We start from the raw sequence: 21,064 nt of genomic DNA, 5'->3' as shown, positions 1-21,064 counted from the left end.
CAACCGTGTTTTTAATTGCCGAGATAGCAATACACCAGGAATGTACCTGAACACACCTCATTTCCAGAACACCACGCCCATCAGTGTAGATATATTCAGAAGTACTGATTCTATTTAAACAAGGCAGGCGGAAGGTGTGAAAATAGACTGTTGGCTGGGTGTAAGATAGCAATGAGCATCATAATGTGAATGGACAAAACAAATCAGACTAAATACAAAACTTTGGATTGTGTCAGTGACCTTTGGACTGGAGCTAATAGAATAATATAGTCATCATTTTATGGAATAATGGGAAATTCTAAACAATGAAACAGGCTGAAAACATTTTATTGGCTTGTTTGTTATATGTTCTAATAGTTTCTTCAAATTAAATTCAGAAAGAATTACAAAAAAACACAAAAACAGGACATACACATATACACAATGAAACAAACAAACATTACTTCACATATTTTTCCAAAAACACATAAATCTCTTCAATCTCTTCAATCTAGATTTACAGATCTGAAATCTTCTGGAGTAAAGAATTCTAGAGTTTGAGATTTTACGCTAAAAAATATAGAACTAAAATGTAGCACCTTTTACAATTTGGCATTTAAGAATTTTTAAAATTACAAAGCCTCATATTCTACAGGACATTCTGGACAATAACACTCTACAGCTTATAAGAAAAAAAAGATTTCAACATTTTTAAAAGCTTAAAAATGCCTTAGAATCAAAGACTTTCACATTTTTGGATTTGAAAAAACAAACAAACTAAGAATTGAAAAGTTTAGAATTTAAAGAAGTTGAAGAGTTAAAAACTTTCACATTTGGAACTTAAAAGCAAAGCAAAAGCTTAGAATTTGAGGACTTTTAAATGTTGGTGATAAAATTCTTAAAATAAAGTTTGTTATTTAAAAACAGACTTTTAAAATATATATACTTATTATTTATTCCAATCCAGTGCACAGAGCTCATATTCATAAAAGTATTCATTTTAAAACACTAGAGTTTTGAAGGCAAGACTTTCAGATACTAAAGTGCTAATCACTACAATTTTTGGGAGTGAATACAGTAATTGTGATTTTCAGTGCCTTAAGTATCATAATATTACCTTAATAACATTTCCTAAAAATGTCTTACTTAGTCATTTTTAGGTATTTAAGTATTTAAACTCTATACAACTATGTTTTTTTCTATACATTTTACAGAAATATAATATTCCTAAGATTTATTAATTATTGATAAATCTATTAAAAAGACTACAATTCACCATCTGGTATGAAATTTGAACATAAATTTCAATAAAAGGATCCCCAATCATACTAGATGTTTTTTTATTATTTATAATAATAGAAATATTGATTAAAGCATTTTAAACTTGCATATTTTGGTGAGTATTTGAAGTACTTTGGATTAAAGTTTAGAATTAACTATTAAATAAAATTTAAAAATTGGCTAAATAAGTGGCTAAAGTCCAACATAGTGTGTATGGCGGGTGGGTGTGGCCAGTGTTGAACAGTGGAGGGGGACGTTTGGTAAAATGTGTAAATAAAATAAAAATAATTAAAACTTTTTTTGGTGCTGATTTCAGTGCAGGGCGGGGTTAAGTCCGCAGGGACGGAGTGTCTGTTCCTGATTGGTTGAGGCTCAGATACTGACAGTGTGGGGCTGGAACACCACGGTATCCTCCCTCTCCTTCATCCTCTCCCTGCAGAGAAACAGAATGATACAGCAGCATTAATAAACACAGATACTAAAAACGAAAAAATAATAATAAATAACGTTAACAACACCTAGCCACCTCTTAGAACACATATGCAACACCCTATCAACCACTTAGCAACACCTCAGCAGCAACTTAGCAACCCCTTAAGCAACCATCTTGGACATTTTAGCAAGCACTTAGCAGCACCACAGCAGCCACTTAGCAGCACCATAGCAATCAGCTGACAACTATTTAGCACAACCTCAGCAACCACCTTGGACATGTTAGCAACCACTTGCCAGCACCATAGCAGTCACTCAGCAACACTACAGCATGCGCTTAGTGACACCGTAGAAACCATTTAGCAACACCTCAGCAGCCCCTCAGCAACACCACAGCAGCCAATTAGCAGCACCCATCAAGCAACCATCTAGCAACTATTTAACAACATCCCAACAACCACCTTGGACATGTTAGCAACTGTTAGCACTTAGAAACAGAATAGTAGCCACTTTGCAACACCATTGCAAGCAGCTAGCAACAGTTTAGCAACACCTCAGCAATCACCTAGAGCAGCCACTTAGCAGCAGCATTGCAACCAGCTGGTAACGATTCAGCAACACCTCAGCACCCACCTTGGACATGTTAGCAACCACTTATCAACACCACAGCAGTCACTTAACACCACCATTGCATCCAGATAGCAACCATTTAACAAAACCTTAGCAACCACCTAGCAATAACACAGCAACCTGCTAGCAACCACTTAGCAACACCCCAACACTATTAGCACTTAGCAACACCATAGCAACCACCTAGCAACACCATAGCAACCAGCTAGCAACCACCTAGCACCACTATAGCAACCAGCTAGCAACCACCTAGCAACACCATAGCATTGCCTTAGCAAGACCTGAGCAACCACCTAGCAAAACCATAGCAAAAACTTTGCAGCAATCTAGCAATCACTTGAGATGCCACAAGCTGGAAGCAGTTCAGGAAATGCACTTTTCACATTTTAGTTTTTATTATTTGAAAGCAGATTCTCTTTCACTTCCTGACTTTCAGAGCTTCACTGGAGCTGAACTGCATCTTCATGGATCAAAAAATAGGTTTTAGATTAAAATCAAGATAAAAAGAAAACATGCTGACTCTGCAGAAACCTGTTGGTGAAACAGAGCCTCCTGATTCAGAGATACCGCAGACTAAAGTGCCCAGAACATTAAAGCTCACCATATTCAACACGCCCAATCAACCACCCACCACCCACACCAACCACCGCACCACCCACACCCTCCATATTCCCATTCGTTACCACAGGGAACAGCGTCACGCCGAGTGCTAACTCAAATAAACAGCCTCTGATCGCCCTGACGACAGATCTCACCATGAAAACTGCTGACCTAAACCTGCCGTACAACCGAGCGAGGAATATTCAAATTACTCCTAAACACAACACTCAGCATGTTACCTGGCAACGACACACACCTGGTCACACCTGGTCACGCCTGGACACACCTGGCCACACCTGGCCACACCTCCATCATGCTGACTTTGTTAGATACTTCGTAACCTTTCTGGATGTACATCAATATACCGTATCTTTTGTGTCGCAAAATAAAAAAAATATATATGTACACTGTGTAGCAACACGTTTTTACACATATATAAAAATAACGTTAACCTTCACTTTTAAAGAACATTTCTTACATTTTACAGTTTTTCTTTGATGTTCTTTGATGTGGGGAGAACTCTAAAATGAGCAGGTATGCATCATTTAATGATACAACCTTATGGGTATCGACCAATAGCGTCACTGGGATACTTTGGAGCACGCTATGATTGCCCATCCCACCATTCACCCCCATTCATTTTTCATAACACCTAACAACCTCTTGAAACACATGTTCAACACCTTAGCAATCATCTAGCAACACCTAAGCAACCACCTTGGACTTGTTAGCAGTGTTCAAACACCTAATGAAAATCCATTCAATACTGTTGATTTTAGAAGAACACATGAAAGAGCACCTTAGCAACCACCTAGCATTACCTTAGCAAACACCTAGCCATTCAATACAGTTGATTTTAAAACACCCTCTAAACCCCTTTGGATATGTTAGCAGCGTTCCAACATCTAATGTAATACCATTCAATACAGTTGATTTAAGAAAAACAGATGGAATAGTGCCTTAGCAACCACCTAGCATCCCCTTAGCAACCACCTAGTCATTCAATACAGTTAATTTCAGAAGAACAGATAAAGAGCACGTTAGCAACCACCTAGCATCACCTTAGCAACCAACTAGCCATGCAATACAGTTGATAAAAAAACAGATGGAATAGCACCGTAGCAACCACCTAGCAACACCTTAGCAACCGCCTAGCAATTCAATACAGTTGATTTTAAAAGAACAGATGGAAGAGCACCTTAGTAACCACCTAGCAACACCTTAGCAATGCGTTTGGACTTGTTACCAGTGTAATGTAAAGCTATTTAATACAGTTGATTTCTGAAGAACAGATGGAAAAGCACCTTAGCAACCACCTAGCATCAATTTAGCAATCACCTAGCCATTCAATACAGTTCACAGTTCAATACAGATGGAAGAGCACGTTAGCAACCACCTAGCTACACCTTAGCAACCAACTAGCCATTCAATACAGTTTATCTTAAAAGAACAGACCTTAGTAACCACCTAGCAGCACCTTAGCAACCCGTTTGGACTTGTTAGCAGTGTAATGTAAAGCCATTCAATACAGTTAATTTCAGGAGAACACATGTAAGAGCAGGTGTCCCAATACTTTTGGACAGATTGAAGCAGGTCTGAGTTCAGACAGAGGGGGGATGTGGGTCTTTAATGTCTGATAGGGGTGTGAGTGTGTGTGTGTGTGTGTGTGTGTGTGTTAATGACTTTACTGTGCTGTGGTAAGAGGGAGCTGGGCTTGCTAAGGCATGCTGGGAAACCCAATAGCTGGAAAGTACCAGAGTGTCTGGGACGAACACACACACACACACACACACACCACTTACAGTCTGTCTCTGATGTACGGGCACATACATTACACACACTCATTTACAGTACACATCAAAAGTTTGGAAACACCTTAAATTCATTGTTTTTTTTTCTTCATTATTTTAAAATGCTCATTGCAGATTAATACTAAACTCAACTACATTTCCCATTTTTCTCAGTCAGCTTTATGAGGTAGAGTCACCTGGAATTCAGTTTACAGGCTTTCAGTTAACAGCTGTGCTGAACTCATCAAGAGTTAATTACTTGAATTTCTTGTCTCTTAATGTCTTGTGTTTGAGAGCATCAGTTAAAGTAAAGTAGTGAAGAGGTAGAGTTACAGGTATACAGTGAATAGTGAATATTTGAGTAATGTTCTAATCCAGATTATGAGAAGCAACAACTACTCAACTAAATAAAAAAAATGACTTTAAGAAGAATTTTAATAACTTTAAAAGCATTCTCAAGTGCAGTCACCGCAAAGACCAACAATAACTTTTACTATGATGGAACTGGCACTCATCAGGACCAGGAAAGAGCAAGAGAGTTCCCTCTGATGTACAGGATAAGTTCATTAGAGTTACCAGCCTCAGAAACCGTATATTTACAGAGTATTTACTGTATATATTTTGGTTTGTTTAACACTTGTAAGTTACTACATGATTCCTTATGTGTTCCTTTGATCCTGGTTGATCACAGGACTCCATTAGGAACCTCTACGACTTCTTTTTGCTCAATAAATATCACCTATATCAGTCTAAATATACAATAATTTATTGTTCCTGCTAACTTTTATCTTATTTTTAAATAAAATTACAATTTCACACGTTCTTATAGATGTAAAGCTGCTTCTATAGATGTCCCCAGACTTTTGATGGGTGGACGAATAAAGAAAAAAAAAAAGCTCAGTCAAAACATTAATCAGCTCGTCTCCTCACCGCATGTCTCTCTCTCTCCTCCTGTGTTTTACGGCCCGCTCGCCCTCAGGTACGTTCTAGTATAGAGTTACAGCCACAGGGGGTCATATCTCACACTGAGGCTTTTAACCCCCCCCATCCCTCTTTCATCCTGAGAGGAGGGGTAACAGTAGAGGAGTTTAAAGATAACTCACACCTGAGGGGGGAGGGGGCTAAAACGAGTGCTAGAACATTAATATGGATATCCAGTAATGGAAGCTCCCATTAACACTTATAACACATGTTATACATTATATGTATTAATTAGATACAGCCCTGGTAAAAATAAAAAGACCACTTCAGTTTCTGAATCAGTTTCTCTGATTTTGCTATTTATAGGTTTATGTTTGAGTAAAATGAACATTGTTGTTTTATTCTATAAACTATAAACAACGTTTCTCCCAAATTCCAGAAAATTTGCAGAAAGTGAGAAATGTGTGAAACAACAAAAAAGATGCAGAGCTTTCAGACCTCAAATAAAGCACATTTTCACACTTTTCATGCATCTTGGCATCATGTTCTCCTCCACCAGTCTTACACACTGCTTTTGGATATCTTTATGCTGCTTTACTCCTGGTGCAAAAATTCAAGCAGTTCAGTTTGGTGGTTTGATGGCTTGTGATCATCCATCTTCCTCTTGATTATATTCCAGAGGTTTTTAATTAACGGTAATCAAATCAAAGAAACTCATCATTTTTAGTTGATCTCTTATTTTTTTTTTTAAGAATTATGTTTTTTTAAGAATTACAGTGTTGTTTACTTAGTTTAGCTCTACTTAACTTAGTTACCCCCACCCACCACCACCAATTAGAAGGAAAACAGTAGAAGGAAGAACACCCCTGTTCCTTACTAGTATCGCATAATGTGCCTTTTAAACCGGTGAACCTTATGTATGAAAATACACGTTTATTGAAAGTGCGCCTTATAGTGCAAAAAATAAGATACTGCATGGGTGATTAATATGTTTCATCTGACAACAAGTTTTTTTTAACCCTAATCTAACTGATGCAGGGAGTAGCTTCCTAATTGTTTAAACAACCATGTGGAAAGACCTGATCATCCTGTGGTCGTAGAAAAGATCTCTGTTAATCTCTGTTAATGTTTCAGAGGAATCAAATGATTGTCATGCATCAATAATGCAGAGAAAACTGATCTTTTTAAAATAAATCAAATGGTAGGTAAACAGCACTAGAACTCAGGGATATGTTGTTTAATAGTGAAAGTAAGAGCTTTCCCACACAAACAATGCAGTAAAGAGAATTTAAGTGATTAAAGGGACTCAACAACTGTGTAGCTAACTTAAAAAAAACAGGGACAGACTCCACACTAATGCCTATAGGTGTAGAATAAATATAATAAAAGCTCCTGTAGGTGTAATATATAGGTGTCTCAGTATTTATATTATATATTTTGCACCTGGTCCAGCATACCTGCTGTCGGCTGTTTCCGGAGGGTTCTTTGTTTATTAACCATTTTAACTCCAGCAGTTACGATCAGTGGGATGAAGCTGCTGATTATGGTCTCTCTGAAGCTGCAGGTGCAGGTGATGCGGCAGTTTACCTGCACAGGTGAGTTTTACGACCTTACCTACAGGGCCTGCCGCTGACATCACTTCCCCTTTCTTCTCTAAATCAAGAAATTCCTCTTTATTATCCTGTCAGACTGATCAGAAGACTGATTTTAACCAGCTTTAACCAGAATATCTACACTATTCTTGATATATACTGATATTCCAAATGATATTTAAATTGATTATGAAGTGTTACTGTATGTAAGTTTGGGAAAGCCCACACCTGTTTAAGCTGTGAGGTGTTATCTTGTGATATCCCAACTTTTGTAGGAGGGACAGTATCAATATCTCAGTAAATCAGTCAACACAAGCCAATACTGTACCACTAACATGGATATTTAACATAGTTGCACTGGTTTTAGTAGAACATGCTTTTGGTCATCTACTCGTGTCCCAATAGCAATGCCGTCCACCAATTTTCTCACCAATCAGACAAATATTTCTCAAGTTATAACAATACAACTATATAAGAATCAAAATCACACTCACCTTTTCTGCTTTCTGGTGTAAACAACTATCGCTACGACCATAATAGCCACTGCCAGTATGGCTCCCAGGCTTCCCAGCACAATGCCCAAGGTATCATCTGCAAAACAGATAAATAAACAAATAAATATATGTATTTTTTTAATACAAAACATTCAGAAAAACTAAATAAATAAATAAATAAATGAATACCATTGAAAAAAATGTACTTTATTTCAGTAATTCAGAAAAAAAGTGAATCTCATATATTATATAGATGTATAACACACACAGAGTGATCTATTTTAAACGTTTATTATGGCTCACAGCCAATGAAAACCCAAAAATGAATTAGAATATTATATTATATAAGAGCCATTAGTACTTTTTTTTGGCAGTGTGGGCAGTGTGCCAAGTCCTGCTGGAAAATGAAATCCGCATGTCAGCAAAGGGAAGCGTGAAGTGCTATAAGAATTTTTTAAATTAAAATTTACCTGAACACACCTTATTTCCAGACCACCACTATTTAAACAATGCAAAGGGAAGGCCTGAACATAGACTGGTGGGGTAAGTTGGTGGGGTAAGATAGCAATTAGCATCATGACGTGCCTTGTGCAGGGTAAAAGATAGGGCCCTATTATTATTAAATAATATTAAATACAGTACAATTTACTGTGTAACACACACACACACACACACACAAACACACAAACACAGCAGGACAGATGGATCTGTACTGAATATTTTAAAAGATTAAATCTGATCAGATAGAACTTCATACACTCTGCTTTCCATTTCCTCCCGCATCCCTCCATCTGACCCACAGCTCTCTCTCTCTCTCTCTCTCTCTCTCTCTCACACACACACACACACACACACACACACACACTCTCCTATAAACTGTGTAGGAATGCATGCTGTTTATTTACACTCAGACACACTAATGGAGTGAGTGCTGTGATCCCGCTCAGACCCGATACGCTTCAGATACATATGGGCTGAGGGCGAGAGACATACAGACAGACTGAGAAAGAGAGAGAGAGAGAGAGAGAGAAAGAGAGAATGAGAGGAAGAGAGAAAAACAGAGAGAGGCTAAGAGCCCTCATTCCCATTGCATTGTAATTCTAATCCACACCACCGTTTTATGTTTTTATTTATATATATTTTATTGGCTATGTTTCAATTAAAGCATTAATACAACCAGACATCCCACTTCTCCCCGACTACCGTGAGTTTCAGAGAGCATCCTGATTGGTCTCTTCTAGTGTTAGACCAATCAGTGCGCTCTGTGGGTAGAATTAATGTTTTGATCAATCTGTCTTTGTGTCCCCGAAACCTAAAAATGTTTTTTGTGGATGGATTTATTCTCAAGCTTTCTCAACATAGCATCATAGCTTAGTGCTAACTGGTTGGGTATGACATGTTAGGCTTATATAACATTTTAGCTACATTAGCTTCATAGCTCCAGTACTAGTTGGTGTGTATGCCTCTGTTGTGTGTACGCCACTTTGGTACTGTGTGTGGTGCTGTTGCAGCTGCACATGTTGCTGTTGCAGTACATGCACCACTGTTGTAGTACATGCACTTTTCTTGCAATGTTGTAAAACATTTGCAATTGCTGCAGTGCATGCGTTGCTCTTAGCTGTTGCTATATTGCATGTGCTGCTGTTACTGGTCATGCTTTGCTCTTGTACTGCATGCGTTGCTGTTCCAGAACATGAATTGTGGCTGTATTGCGTACATTGAACTGCATGCACCACTGTTGTGGTGTGTGCCTCTTTCGTAGTGCCTGTGCCACTTTTGCAATGCATGTGTTACTGGTGAAGTTTAAGGATGCGAGTTGTAGCTCATTGACCTCTGTTGTACTGCATGCCCCTCTGTTGTAGCGCATGCACCTCTGTTACAACAGAGGTGTATCCACTACGACTCTGCAGCTACCACTCTGTTGCAGTGTTGTGCAAGCGCCACTGTTGCAATGCATGCGTTACTGATGCAGTTTATGGACCTCTGTCATAGTGCACACACCTCAGTTGTAGTGCATGCACCTCTGCTGTAGCGCATGCACCTCAGTTCTAGCACATGCACCTCAGTTGTAGTGCCTGTACCTCTGTTGCAATGTGTGCGTCTCTGTTGCAATGTGTGTGCCTCTGTTGTAGCGCATGCACCTCTGTTGTAGCGCATGCACCTCTGTTGTAGCGCATGCACCTCTGTTGTAGCGCATGCACCTCTGTTGTAGCGCATGCACCTCTCTTGTAGCGCATGCACCTCAGTTGTATTGCATGCACCTCTGTTGTGGCTCATGCATCTCTGTTTTGAAACATTTGCGACTGCTTGCGACAGTTGCTCTTGTACTGCATGTGCTGCTGTTGTAACCGTGCAGTGCTGGTACAACATCTCAGCAGTGATTAAGTCAGAACAGGCTGATGTAATAAAAACATATAAATCCGGATCAGGAACAGAACTCTGGGAATGATTTTACGAGTGTTCCGTTACAGCAGGCGCAGGAACCAGAACTAACTGAAACAAAACGTTCCGTACGGATCCGGGCAGCAGAACCGCCGCTGCGGATCCGAGAGGCCGCTACTCATCAGCTGTAATCATAAGCGCAGGTTATTAGAGCTCGGCTCGGCTGTAATCAGTGTCCCGCCGTCAGTAACGAGCCCCGAGCGTCCCGATATTTATAAAATCCATCTTATTGGCAGCGTGACACTGATTACAAAACTGATCCGGTTCTGATTAGCGATGCAGAGGAACAGCGGACTTCATTTAAATATCTTTAAATGTTCTATAAAGGTTTTTTTTAGTAGAGATAATAAACAAGACAATTGCTTTATACATTTGTCAAACTGTAATCATTTTAGATTTGCCTTTAAGATCCCATTCCTTCTTTTTAAAATTCATTTTAAACAGTCTAGTGGGTGTCTTTTGTATAAATTAATGCTATGTAGGCCGTTTTTTTGTAAAAAAAAAAAAAGAAAAGTCAGGTGTTTCTGTTTAGCCCTGCTTTAGATCACTGGATTAGTGGTCTCTGAAGAAAGACAGGATTTTGGCTCTTGCTTATGAATATTCATGCGTGCAAACATATCGCCTCTGATTGGCTAACAGCACTGCAGCACCTGTCTTCCCCCCCACACAGACAATTGTACAGCTCTAAAACTCAAAGAACAAAATGTTTTGAGATACAGAGAGATAAGAGATACAACCTTTGTTGCTGAGCGCTAGATAAAGTTAACCCTTAAACTTCCCTTAACGTCAGACTCGAGGCGTCGTCTTTGACCGGTGTTATGTCTAATATAATATGTCGAATATAACATTTACCTAACATCTCTCTGATCAACTCGTATTTCCGAGGCTTTTCTTTTACTAGCTACTGCAGACAATAGAGGCTGAAGAACAGTTTCATGTGCAGCACCATATAAAACTGTGGATTTTTTTTACGTAAAGAGACCTTTAAGGAAAACAGCCCTGGTAATGTATGTTTTACTGCTTTATTTGAGATCAGCTTCAGTCATGGCTCAGCCAATCAGATCTCAGAACCGAAACTATTAGTGTTTCTATAATATTCATCTTTTTAACCGGACAGAACGTTGCAACCGTAACGCGAGACGCAGAACACCGTTAACCTCCCTGAGTTCTGCAGGAACGATGAGGGTCAGAGCAGATAACTTCCTGCAGCTGTGGCCAGCATAAGAGTGTGTGTGTGTGTGTGTGTGTGTGTGTGTTTGTATGTGTTGGGTGGAAAAACGTTCCAGATCAGATTGAGAACGGATGCGTCCTGCAGACTGTATGGGTGTGTGTGTGTTTGTGTGTAGAGTGTGAGTAGTGTGTGTGTAGAGTGTGTGTGTGTGGTTCCTCTCAAATGACAACACACACGGTGCTTAAAAACACCCTCAAAACAAGTCTCCTGTCCGCACACACACACACACAAACGGAAAAGGTAGAATTGAGAACAGACCTCAGAACCAGAGTAAAACGATGGTTAAAGCGATTAAACACTTCCTTTACTGACCAATAATAAATATAAACTGTGTACTTTTATTTAAAACTGATAAAAACTGTGTTTTGATATTGAACATCCTGCTGTATCTCAGTTTCAGAGCGTTATTAATCTTCTTACAGCCTATAAACCATCTTTAGATAGAGCAACTATTCTGTTTCTCACATCCCCAGAGAGTTCTTTGCCATGAGGTGGCCAGAGGCCAGTATGAGAGAATTGAACCCAATAAATCAGGTTTTCTAGCCCTGCTCCCCATTCACACCTGGAACCTTGTATCTCTAATGAATCACATGATATTTAAGGCGAGATATTATAGGGGTGGGCGATATGGCCCTAAAATAAGATTACGATATTTCATGGCATTTTTGCAATAATGAGACTAACAAATTAAAACAATTATTTCAAGAATAAACTACTGCAACAAAATGAAAATTAAATTTTATTATTGCATAAGAAACAATATGATATGTCACACCCCTTAATGAGATATAAAAAATATTTAAAAACCTCTGGAATATAATCAAGAGCAAGACGGATGATCACAAACCATCAAACCACCAAACTGAACTGCTGGAATTTTTGCACCAGGAGTAAAGCAGCATAAAGTTATCCAAAAGCAGTGTGTAAGACTGGTGGAGGAGAACATGATGCCAAGATGGGAGAAATGTTGTCTGTAGTTTATAGAATAAAACAACAATGTTCATTTTACTCAAACATAAACCTATAAATAGCACAATCAGAGAAACTGATTCAGAAACTGAATCAGCTGCTAAACACATCACATGACTGCAGATCAACACGCTTGGAGGAGAACACTTAACCGAGAACCGTTAATTAAACAGTGATCCAGTGCCTCTATAAACTCAGTGATTTCTGAACTTCCCCCTGATTTAGTGAGATCTCTGAGGTTCTCTGAGGACAGGAGCAGAGAGGGTGAGGCTGGATGGTGTTGAGAAATGTCTGAACTAAAAGCTGAAGCTGCTCAAATAAACATTGCAAAACTGAGCAACTCGTACAAAAGTGAAAAACAACTGAACTGGGCTGAACTTCTGTTTCAAGTCATTTTTATAATAACTACACTGGATTCCACTTACAGGCAGGTGGTTTACCTGGTGTTGCTATGTGGTTGCCAAGTGCTTGCTCAGGTAAACCAAGTGATTGCAATAGTGCTATGTGCTTGTTCTGGTATACTAGGTGGTTGCTACAGTGTTGTTATGTGCTTGTTCTGGTATACCAGGTGGTTCCTATGGTGTTGTTATGTTATTTCAGGTGGTTGCTACAGAGTTGCTATGAGCTTGCTCTTGTATACCAGGTGGTTGCTACAGTATTGCCATGTGCTTGCTATGGTATACCAGGTGGTTGCTATGGTGTCGCTATGTTATTTCCAGTGGTTGCTACGGAGTTGCTATGTGCTTGTTCTGGTATACCAGGTGGTTGCTACAGTGTTGCTATGTGCTTTTTCTGGTATACCAGGTGGTTGCTACAGTATTGCCATGTGCTTGCTATGGTATACCAGGTGGTTGCTATGGTGTCGCTATGTTATTTAAGGTGGTTGCTACAGAGTTGCTATGTGCTTGCTCTGGTATTTAAGGTGGTTGCTACGGTGTTGTTATGTGCTTGCTATTGTATACCAGGTGGTTGTATGGTGTTGCTATGTGCTTGCTCTTGTATACAAGGGGATTGCTACACTGTTGCTACGTGCTTGCTGTGGTATACCAGGTGGTTGCTAGGGCGTTGCTATATGCTTGCTCCGGTATACCAGGTGTTTGCTATGGTGTTGCTATATGCTTGCTATGGTATACCAGGTGGTTGCTAGGGCGTTGCTATATGCTTGCTCTGGTATACCAGGTGGTTGCTAGGGCGTTGCTATATGCTTGCGCTGGTATACCAGGTGGTTGCTACAGTGTTGTTATGTGCTTACAACAATATACCAGGTGGTTGTTATGATAGTGCTAAGGGGTCACTAAGGTCTCACAGGATGCTGCTGAGGTGTTGGTAGGTGGTCACTGGTAGGTGTAGTCTCCAATTTGGTTGCTGTGGTGTTTCTGTTTGCAATCACTGTATACTATATTATTATTATTATTACTATTATTATTATTTTTATTAATATAATAATAACAACAACAACAACAACAACAACATTAATAATACTAATGATAATAATTACCAACCAATTTTACTTGCAGCTGACTGCAAATAATACAACTTCTGATACTCATACACAGAGTATGGTAGTTTTATACAATGAATAATATTAGAAGTAAATATCTTTTATACATTGAATTAATCTCCTCTAATATCTATAAGACCTAATAATAAATTCACAGTATTTTGTAATAATAAATTGGATGTCTACAGTGATACTCAGTGTGTGTGAACAATGATAAACAGTGATAAATGTGATTAAACACTTCCACCTAGTGTTTTCTATGGGAAATTACACTGAGAGCACTGACTGCGAACACTGGAGAACTTCTGATTAAACTCCTGCCAGACTATAAAACACACACACAGATTCATACTGGATAAAACCATCACTCTATAATTATTCTCAAAATATTATGAACGTATTATTGAAGCATTGCAGCTTTTTAAATCTTAAAATATTCCAATATTTTAAGATTTAATACAGATTTAAATATTATTTTCAGGAGTTTGAACACCTTTTAATTCAGTGCTTCAGTGTTTATCTTTTTTTAATGTATTTTCTACATTGTAGATTGATATTAAAGACATGAAAACGATTAAAAGACACATATGGAATTATATATTAAACAGTAAAACATACAAGAACCAATCAGTAAACATAGATACAAAGGGGCAATATATACGAAAGTAGACAGAAAACAGAAAACACCTAGGACAGGTAACGAGGGGGCGGAGTTACAAATGAACACAGGTGGGAGCACTGAAGACTGACTCTCCCTCATTAAGATACTGAGATTAAAATCTCACCAAGAGTGTGCAGATCTGTCCTCAAAGATACATCTGATACTTATTTAGAAGAACCTAAAGTATAATTTTAACCTATTCTGGTTTATTATTATATAATTCAGCATGTTTTCCTGTATAACTTTAATTTAGTCTTTAATATTAAATTTACAATGTAAATTGTTTTTTAAAGAGAATTAAAAAAAACAATGAATGAAAAGAAGAGGTGTGTCCAAACTTTTGACTGGCACTACATAACAGCTTTATTTTTTTGAAATATATTCTAGCTTCATTCTACAAATATTACAAATGTATTCTCTAAGAATTATATGATATTATATGTTAAAAACATTATTTTTATTATGTTCTCTCCTGCCTGTTGCTGTCTGTTTTTCGCCATGCGCTCTCCTACACGTGGCCCTCTGTGTTCCTCCCATGTGTTAATTTGTCACTCTGCCCCCTTGTTACCTGTCCCCGGGTGTTTCCTGTTTCTTGTTCCTGTTCTCTGTGTGCATTTATTGCCCCTTTGTTCAGTGTCTCTTGTCTGTTCTTGTACATTTTCAGGTCTGTTAGAGATCTGTTGCTTGTCTCCATGTATTCTGTCCTTGTTTACTTCTTGTTAAATTTATGTTTATCTTGTCAGTTTGTTTATTTTGTTCATTATATGTATACTGTATTATCTGCATTTGCGTCCGCCTGCTGGTCTCCCTGTTTTGCAACATTAACAACTCTTTAATTTTGCCTAGAAAACTACAAACACTGTATAAAATCAGCACCTTAATATGTTTATAACATAAAAAAAATTATGTTACCCATTACGCAGTGCGTCTCGTCTCCCGACCACCGACCGTCCGCCTGACACACGCGTTCCTCAGAGCCGTGCAGACGATACCCAGCATCACAGGAGAAGCTGATCTTCGCGTCCTTCAGATACAGAGTTCCCTCCTTCCGCCCGTGACTCGGCGGCTTCAGCCATCCACACGACACCACTGCAGATCACAAGATCACCATTATTCCGTGTGTAGAAAATCAGAGTCACCTGGAATTCAGGCTTTCAGTTAACAGCTGTGCTAAACTCATCAAGAGTTAATTACTTAAATGTCTTATATATATATATATAAATATATATATATATATATATATATATATATATATATATATATATATATATATATATATATATATATATATATATATACACACATACAGGGGTTGGACAGTTGTGGACTATTTTGGTGACGGACAGTTCTGGTGGAAACAGGAGAGTTGAGGTGCACATTGAATTCTGCGTGATTTGATCAGCCGTGGTTTTATGTTTTTTGGATACAATCCGGGTTAGCACCCGAACATCCCTTTCAGACAGCTTCCTCTTACAGCGTCCACAGTTAATCCTGTTGGATGTGGTTGGTGCTTCTTGGTGGTATGCTGACATTACCCTGGATACCGTGGCTCTTGATGCATCACAAAGACTTGCTGTCTTGGTCACAGATGCTCCAGCAAGACGTGCACCAACAATTTGTCCTCTTTTGAACTCTGGTATGTCTCCCATAATGTTGTGTGCATTGCAATATTTAGAGCAGAACTGTGCTCTTACCCTGCTAATTGAACCTTCACACTCTGCTCTTACTGGTGCAATAATGTGCAATTAATAAAGATTGAACACCATAAAAAACCATAAAACCATAAAAAAACCTCCCACACTAAAATTACAAGTGTTTTAGTTTCATTGTCCAACATCTGTATATTTAAGGAGCAGGTGTGAGAACTGGTCACTGATTGGATGTTGAGACTGCAGTATTTTAGTATACATGAGTTCATATAAAAGGTTATAGAGGACACAGATGTATCGAACTGTAATGGATTTCTCAGGATCTGTAAATTCTAATCTTATCAGTGTGATAAAAACATTTTATGATCTGGGTTAACAGTCTGACACATGGTGGAGGTGTATATTTTTACTCCTATATCTGTGTGTTTATTGTATTTACAGTATATTAAAAGTGTATTTTATTTTTTTTTAGATGTATGTTTGCTGTATTTTCCGTGCTTTTACAGTGTTGTATATCTACAGTGCATGTAGTGTGTTAACCGTATTTGGTGTATTATCAGTTTTTTTGCAGTTTGTTTAGTGTCTATACATATATGCAATTAGTGTATTCAGAGTTATATAATGTATTTACCGTATACAGTATTTTAATATTTACTGTGCATTTACAGTGTGTTTAATGTATTTAAAGTGTATTTACATTGTTTTCATTGGGTTTAGCGTATTAACAGTGTATTTACAGTGTGTATTGTATTAATAGTACATGTATTAACAGTGTATTAGCAGTTTTTTATCAGTGTATTAATAGCATATGTATTAACAGGTGTTAGGTATTAACATATATATATTATCAGTGTATTATCAGTGTATTTACAGTATATTACAAAATATTCACAGTGTAATTGTATTAAAAAGTGTATTATCAGTGCATTCACAGTGTATTAAAATTGTACTAATAGTGTATTAAAAGTATATGTATTTACAGTGTATTATCAGTGTATTATTAGTATATGTATTAACAGTATATTATCAGTAAGTTACCAGGGTATTAACAGTTTAATATCAGTGTATTATCAGTGCATGATTAGTGTATGTGTTTTTCAACGTATTAGCAGTGTATTAACAGTGCATTACAAGTGCATTAATAGTATATGTATTAAACGTGTAAAAAAGTGTATTAAGAATGTATTTTTATTGTATTATTAGTATATGTGTTAACAATGTATTATCAGTGTATTATCAGTATATTTTCAGTATATTTTCAGTGTATTTACCAGGCTGCAGTTGGTGGATGGTGGTGATGTGGTTGCGGTGGGAGAGCAGGGTGTAATATTACAGTTTGTCAGTATATTTTCAGTGTATTTTCAGTGTATTTACCGGGCTGCAGCTGATGGATGGTGGTGTGGAGGCTGTGGTGGGAGAGCAGGGTGTAATAGTACATGTATTAACAGTATATTTTCAGTATATTTTCAGTGTATTTACCGGGCTGCAGCTGATGGATGGTGGTGATAAGGCTGTGGTGGGAGAGCAGGGTGTAATAGTACATGTATTAACAGTATATTTTCAGTATATTTTCAGTGTATTTACCGGGCTGAAGCTGGTGGATAGTGGTGATGTGGCTGCGGTGGGAGAGCAGGGTGTAATAGTACATGTATTAACAGTATATTTTTAGTATATTTTCAGTGTATTTACCGGGCTGCAGCTGGTGGATGGTGGTGATGTGGTTGCGGTGGGACAGCAGGGTGTAATACTACATGTATTAACAGTATATTTTCAGTATATTTTCAGTGTATTTACTGGGCTGCAGCTGGTGGATGGTGGTGATGTGGCTGCGGTGGGAGAGCAGGGTGTAACAGTACATGTATTAACAGTATATTTTCAGTGTATTTACCGGGCTGCAGCTGGTGGATGGTGGTGATGTGGCTGCGGTGGGAGAGCAGGGTGTAACAGTACATGTATTAACAGTATATTTTCAGTGTATTTTCAGTGTATTTACCGGGCTGCAGCTGGTGGATGGTGGTGATGTGGTTGCAGTGGGACAGCAGGGTGTAACAGTACATGTATTAACAGTATATTTTCAGTGTATTTTCAGTGTATTTACCGGGCTGCAGCTGGTGGATGGTGGTGATGTGGCTGCGGTGGGAGAGCAGGGTGTAACAGTACATGTATTAACAGTATATTTTCAGTGTATTTTCAGTGTATTTACCGGGCTGCAGCTGGTGGATGGTGGTGATGTGGTTGCAGTGGGACAGCAGGGTGTAACAGTACATGTATTAACAGTATATTTTCAGTGTATTTTCAGTGTATTTACCGGGCTGCAGCTGGTGGATGGTGGTGATGTGGTTGCGGTGGGAGAGCAGGGTGTAACAGTACATGTATTAACAGTATATTTTCAGTGTATTTTCAGTGTATTTACCGGGCTGCAGCTGGTGGATGGTGGTGATGTGGCTGCGGTGGGAGAGCAGGGTGTAATAGTACAGTGTATTTTTGGTGTATTAACAGTATATTTTCAGTGTATTTACCGAGCTGCAGCTGGTGGATGGTGGTGATGTGGCTGCGGTGGGAGAGCAGGGTGTAATAGTACATGTATTAACAGTATATTTTCAGTGTATTTTCAGTGTATTTACCGGGCTGCAGCTGATGGATGGTGGTGATAAGGCTGTGGTGGGAGAGCAGGGTGTAATAGTACATGTATTAACAGTATATTTTCAGTATATTTTCAGTGTATTTACCGGGCTGAAGCTGGTGGATAGTGGTGATGTGGTTGCGGTGGGAGAGCAGGGTGTAATAGTACATGTATTAACAGTATATTTTTAGTATATTTTCAGTGTATTTACCGGGCTGCAGCTGGTGGATGGTGGTGATGTGGCTGCGGTGGGAGAGCAGGGTGTAATAGTACATGTATTAACAGTATATTTTTAGTATATTTTCAGTGTATTTACCGGGCTGCAGCTGGTGGATCTCTTGATCCTAGTCTACAAACTAGCTTTGGATATCTTAAGTAACTTTGAAGCACTGTTGTAAGTCGCTCTGGATAAGGGCGTCTGCTAAATACCATAAATGTAATGTAAATGTAATGTGGATGGTGGTGATGTGACAGCAGGGTGTAATACTACATGTATTAACAGTATATTTTCAGTATATTTTCAGTGTATTTACCGGGCTGCAGCTGGTGGATGGTGGTGATGTGGCTGCGGTGGGAGAGCAGGGTGTAACAGTACAGTGTATTTTTGGTGTATTAACAGTATATTTTCAGTGTATTTACCGGGCTGCAGCTGGTGGATGGTGGTGATGTGGCTGCGGTGGGAGAGCAGGGTGTGGTTAGCGAGCTCCAGGCTGCGGCTGGTCAGAGCGTCGTATTTACAGAACTGGGCCCCGGCTGAGTCTCCGGTTCCGGAGCAGAGCAGGAGGGTGGGCTGCAGCAGGGGGTCCGCCGGGTCCTCGGTGATGGTGAAGACGGGGATGAAGGACGGGTCATGCTTGGGGGAGTAATAATACTCGTTCAGGAGGCGCGGAGAGTCGTATGTGAACAGGGAGGACTGGTTACTAATCGCCCCTGAGAGAGAAAAACACCAGCAGAGATGAGTTTTATAATAATCGATTTATAATTTAATATTTTAGTAAAAGCAGATATTAGCATTTATCATTTATTTATTATCAGTGTATTTACAGTGTATTAACAGTGTAATGACAGTATATTAAGAATATTTTACAGTGTATTAATAGTATATGTATTTACAGTCTATTCACAGTGTATTTTCAGTGTATTAACAGTGTATTTACTAGGCTGCAGCTGATGGATGGTGGTGCTGTGGCTGTGGTGGAACAGCAGGGTGTAATAGTACATGTATTTGCAGTGTATTATCAGTGTATTAACAGTGAATTTCCATTGTATTAACAGGTGTTCTTACAGTGTATTTACAGTGTAATAACAATGTATTAATAGTATATGTATTTATAGTGTATTATCAGTACATTAACATTGTACTAACAGTGTATTTACAGTGTTCTTACAGTGTATTAACAGTATATATATTTACAGTGTATTGATTCTTCAGTGTAAAACTCATTTCTTTCAGAGCTGTATAAGTTTAAATTTAAGTAAAGTAACAATGTTTATAGTAAAAGTAATACTTTTCAAATGTAACCGTTTCTAATAATAGTATTATTCAGAAATTAATTTGGGGAATTAGCAGGGTGTAATAGTACATGTATTAACAGTATATTTTCAGTATATTTTCAGTGTATTTACCGGGCTGAAGCTGGTGGATAGTGGTGATGTGGCTGCGGTGGGAGAGCAGGGTGTAATACTACATGTATTAACAGTATATTTTCAGTATATTTTCAGTGTATTTACCGGGCTGAAGCTGGTGGATAGTGGTGATGTGGCTGCGGTGGGAGAGCAGGGTGTAATACTACATGTATTAACAGTATATTTTCAGTATATTTTCAGTGTATTTACCGGGCTGCAGCTGGTGGATGGTGGTGATATGGTTGCGGTGGGACAGCAGGGTGTAATACTACATGTATTAACAGTATATTTTCAGTATATTTTCAGTGTATTTACCGGGCTGCAGCTGGTGGATGGTGGTGATGTGGTTGCGGTGGGAGAGCAGGGTGTAACAGTACATGTATTAACAGTATATTTTCAGTATATTTTCAGTGTTAGTGTTGAGTGTGAACAGCAGTACTGACGGGAGATTGGACCTTGGATTGAACTGATAAGAGATAAAGAGGCTGTAAGATGATTGATGGAAGGTGATGAGGCTACGCAGATCATATCTGATTAAACTGGTTTATTGAGCTGTTAAATCAGAGCATTTATCTCAGAAATCGGGATTTTATTATAATCTGTAAAAAATACATTTACAATAAAGACTATAGATCTAGAGATG

General features: G+C 38.5%; 1 protein-coding gene across 3 annotated transcripts in view; it reads right to left on the bottom strand.

Moving 5' to 3' along the window:
• Positions 1–311: 311 nt before the first annotated feature.
• The window catches only part of susd2 (sushi domain containing 2), a 41,166-nt gene continuing 20,413 nt past the window's right edge, over positions 312–21,064 (bottom strand). For 2 of the 3 annotated variants that reach the window (XM_022664716.2, XM_049470582.1), the window contains 4 exons: positions 19,435–19,725; positions 15,436–15,612; positions 7,720–7,816; positions 312–1,693 (listed from right to left, as the gene is read on the bottom strand). In XM_022664716.2, the coding sequence (XP_022520437.2) occupies positions 1,633–1,693; positions 7,720–7,816; positions 15,436–15,612; positions 19,435–19,725 (626 nt within the window). In that variant the 3' untranslated portion in view covers positions 312–1,632. The remainder of the gene's footprint in view (positions 1,694–7,719; positions 7,817–15,435; positions 15,613–19,434; positions 19,726–21,064) is intronic. The other variant, XM_049470581.1, reaches the window with a different exon arrangement.

The sequence above is a fragment of the Astyanax mexicanus genome, chromosome 22, assembly GCF_023375975.1.
Source record: "Astyanax mexicanus isolate ESR-SI-001 chromosome 22, AstMex3_surface, whole genome shotgun sequence".
Lineage (NCBI taxonomy): Eukaryota > Metazoa > Chordata > Actinopteri > Characiformes > Acestrorhamphidae > Astyanax > Astyanax mexicanus.
This window is presented reverse-complemented; position numbering and strand designations above follow the sequence as displayed.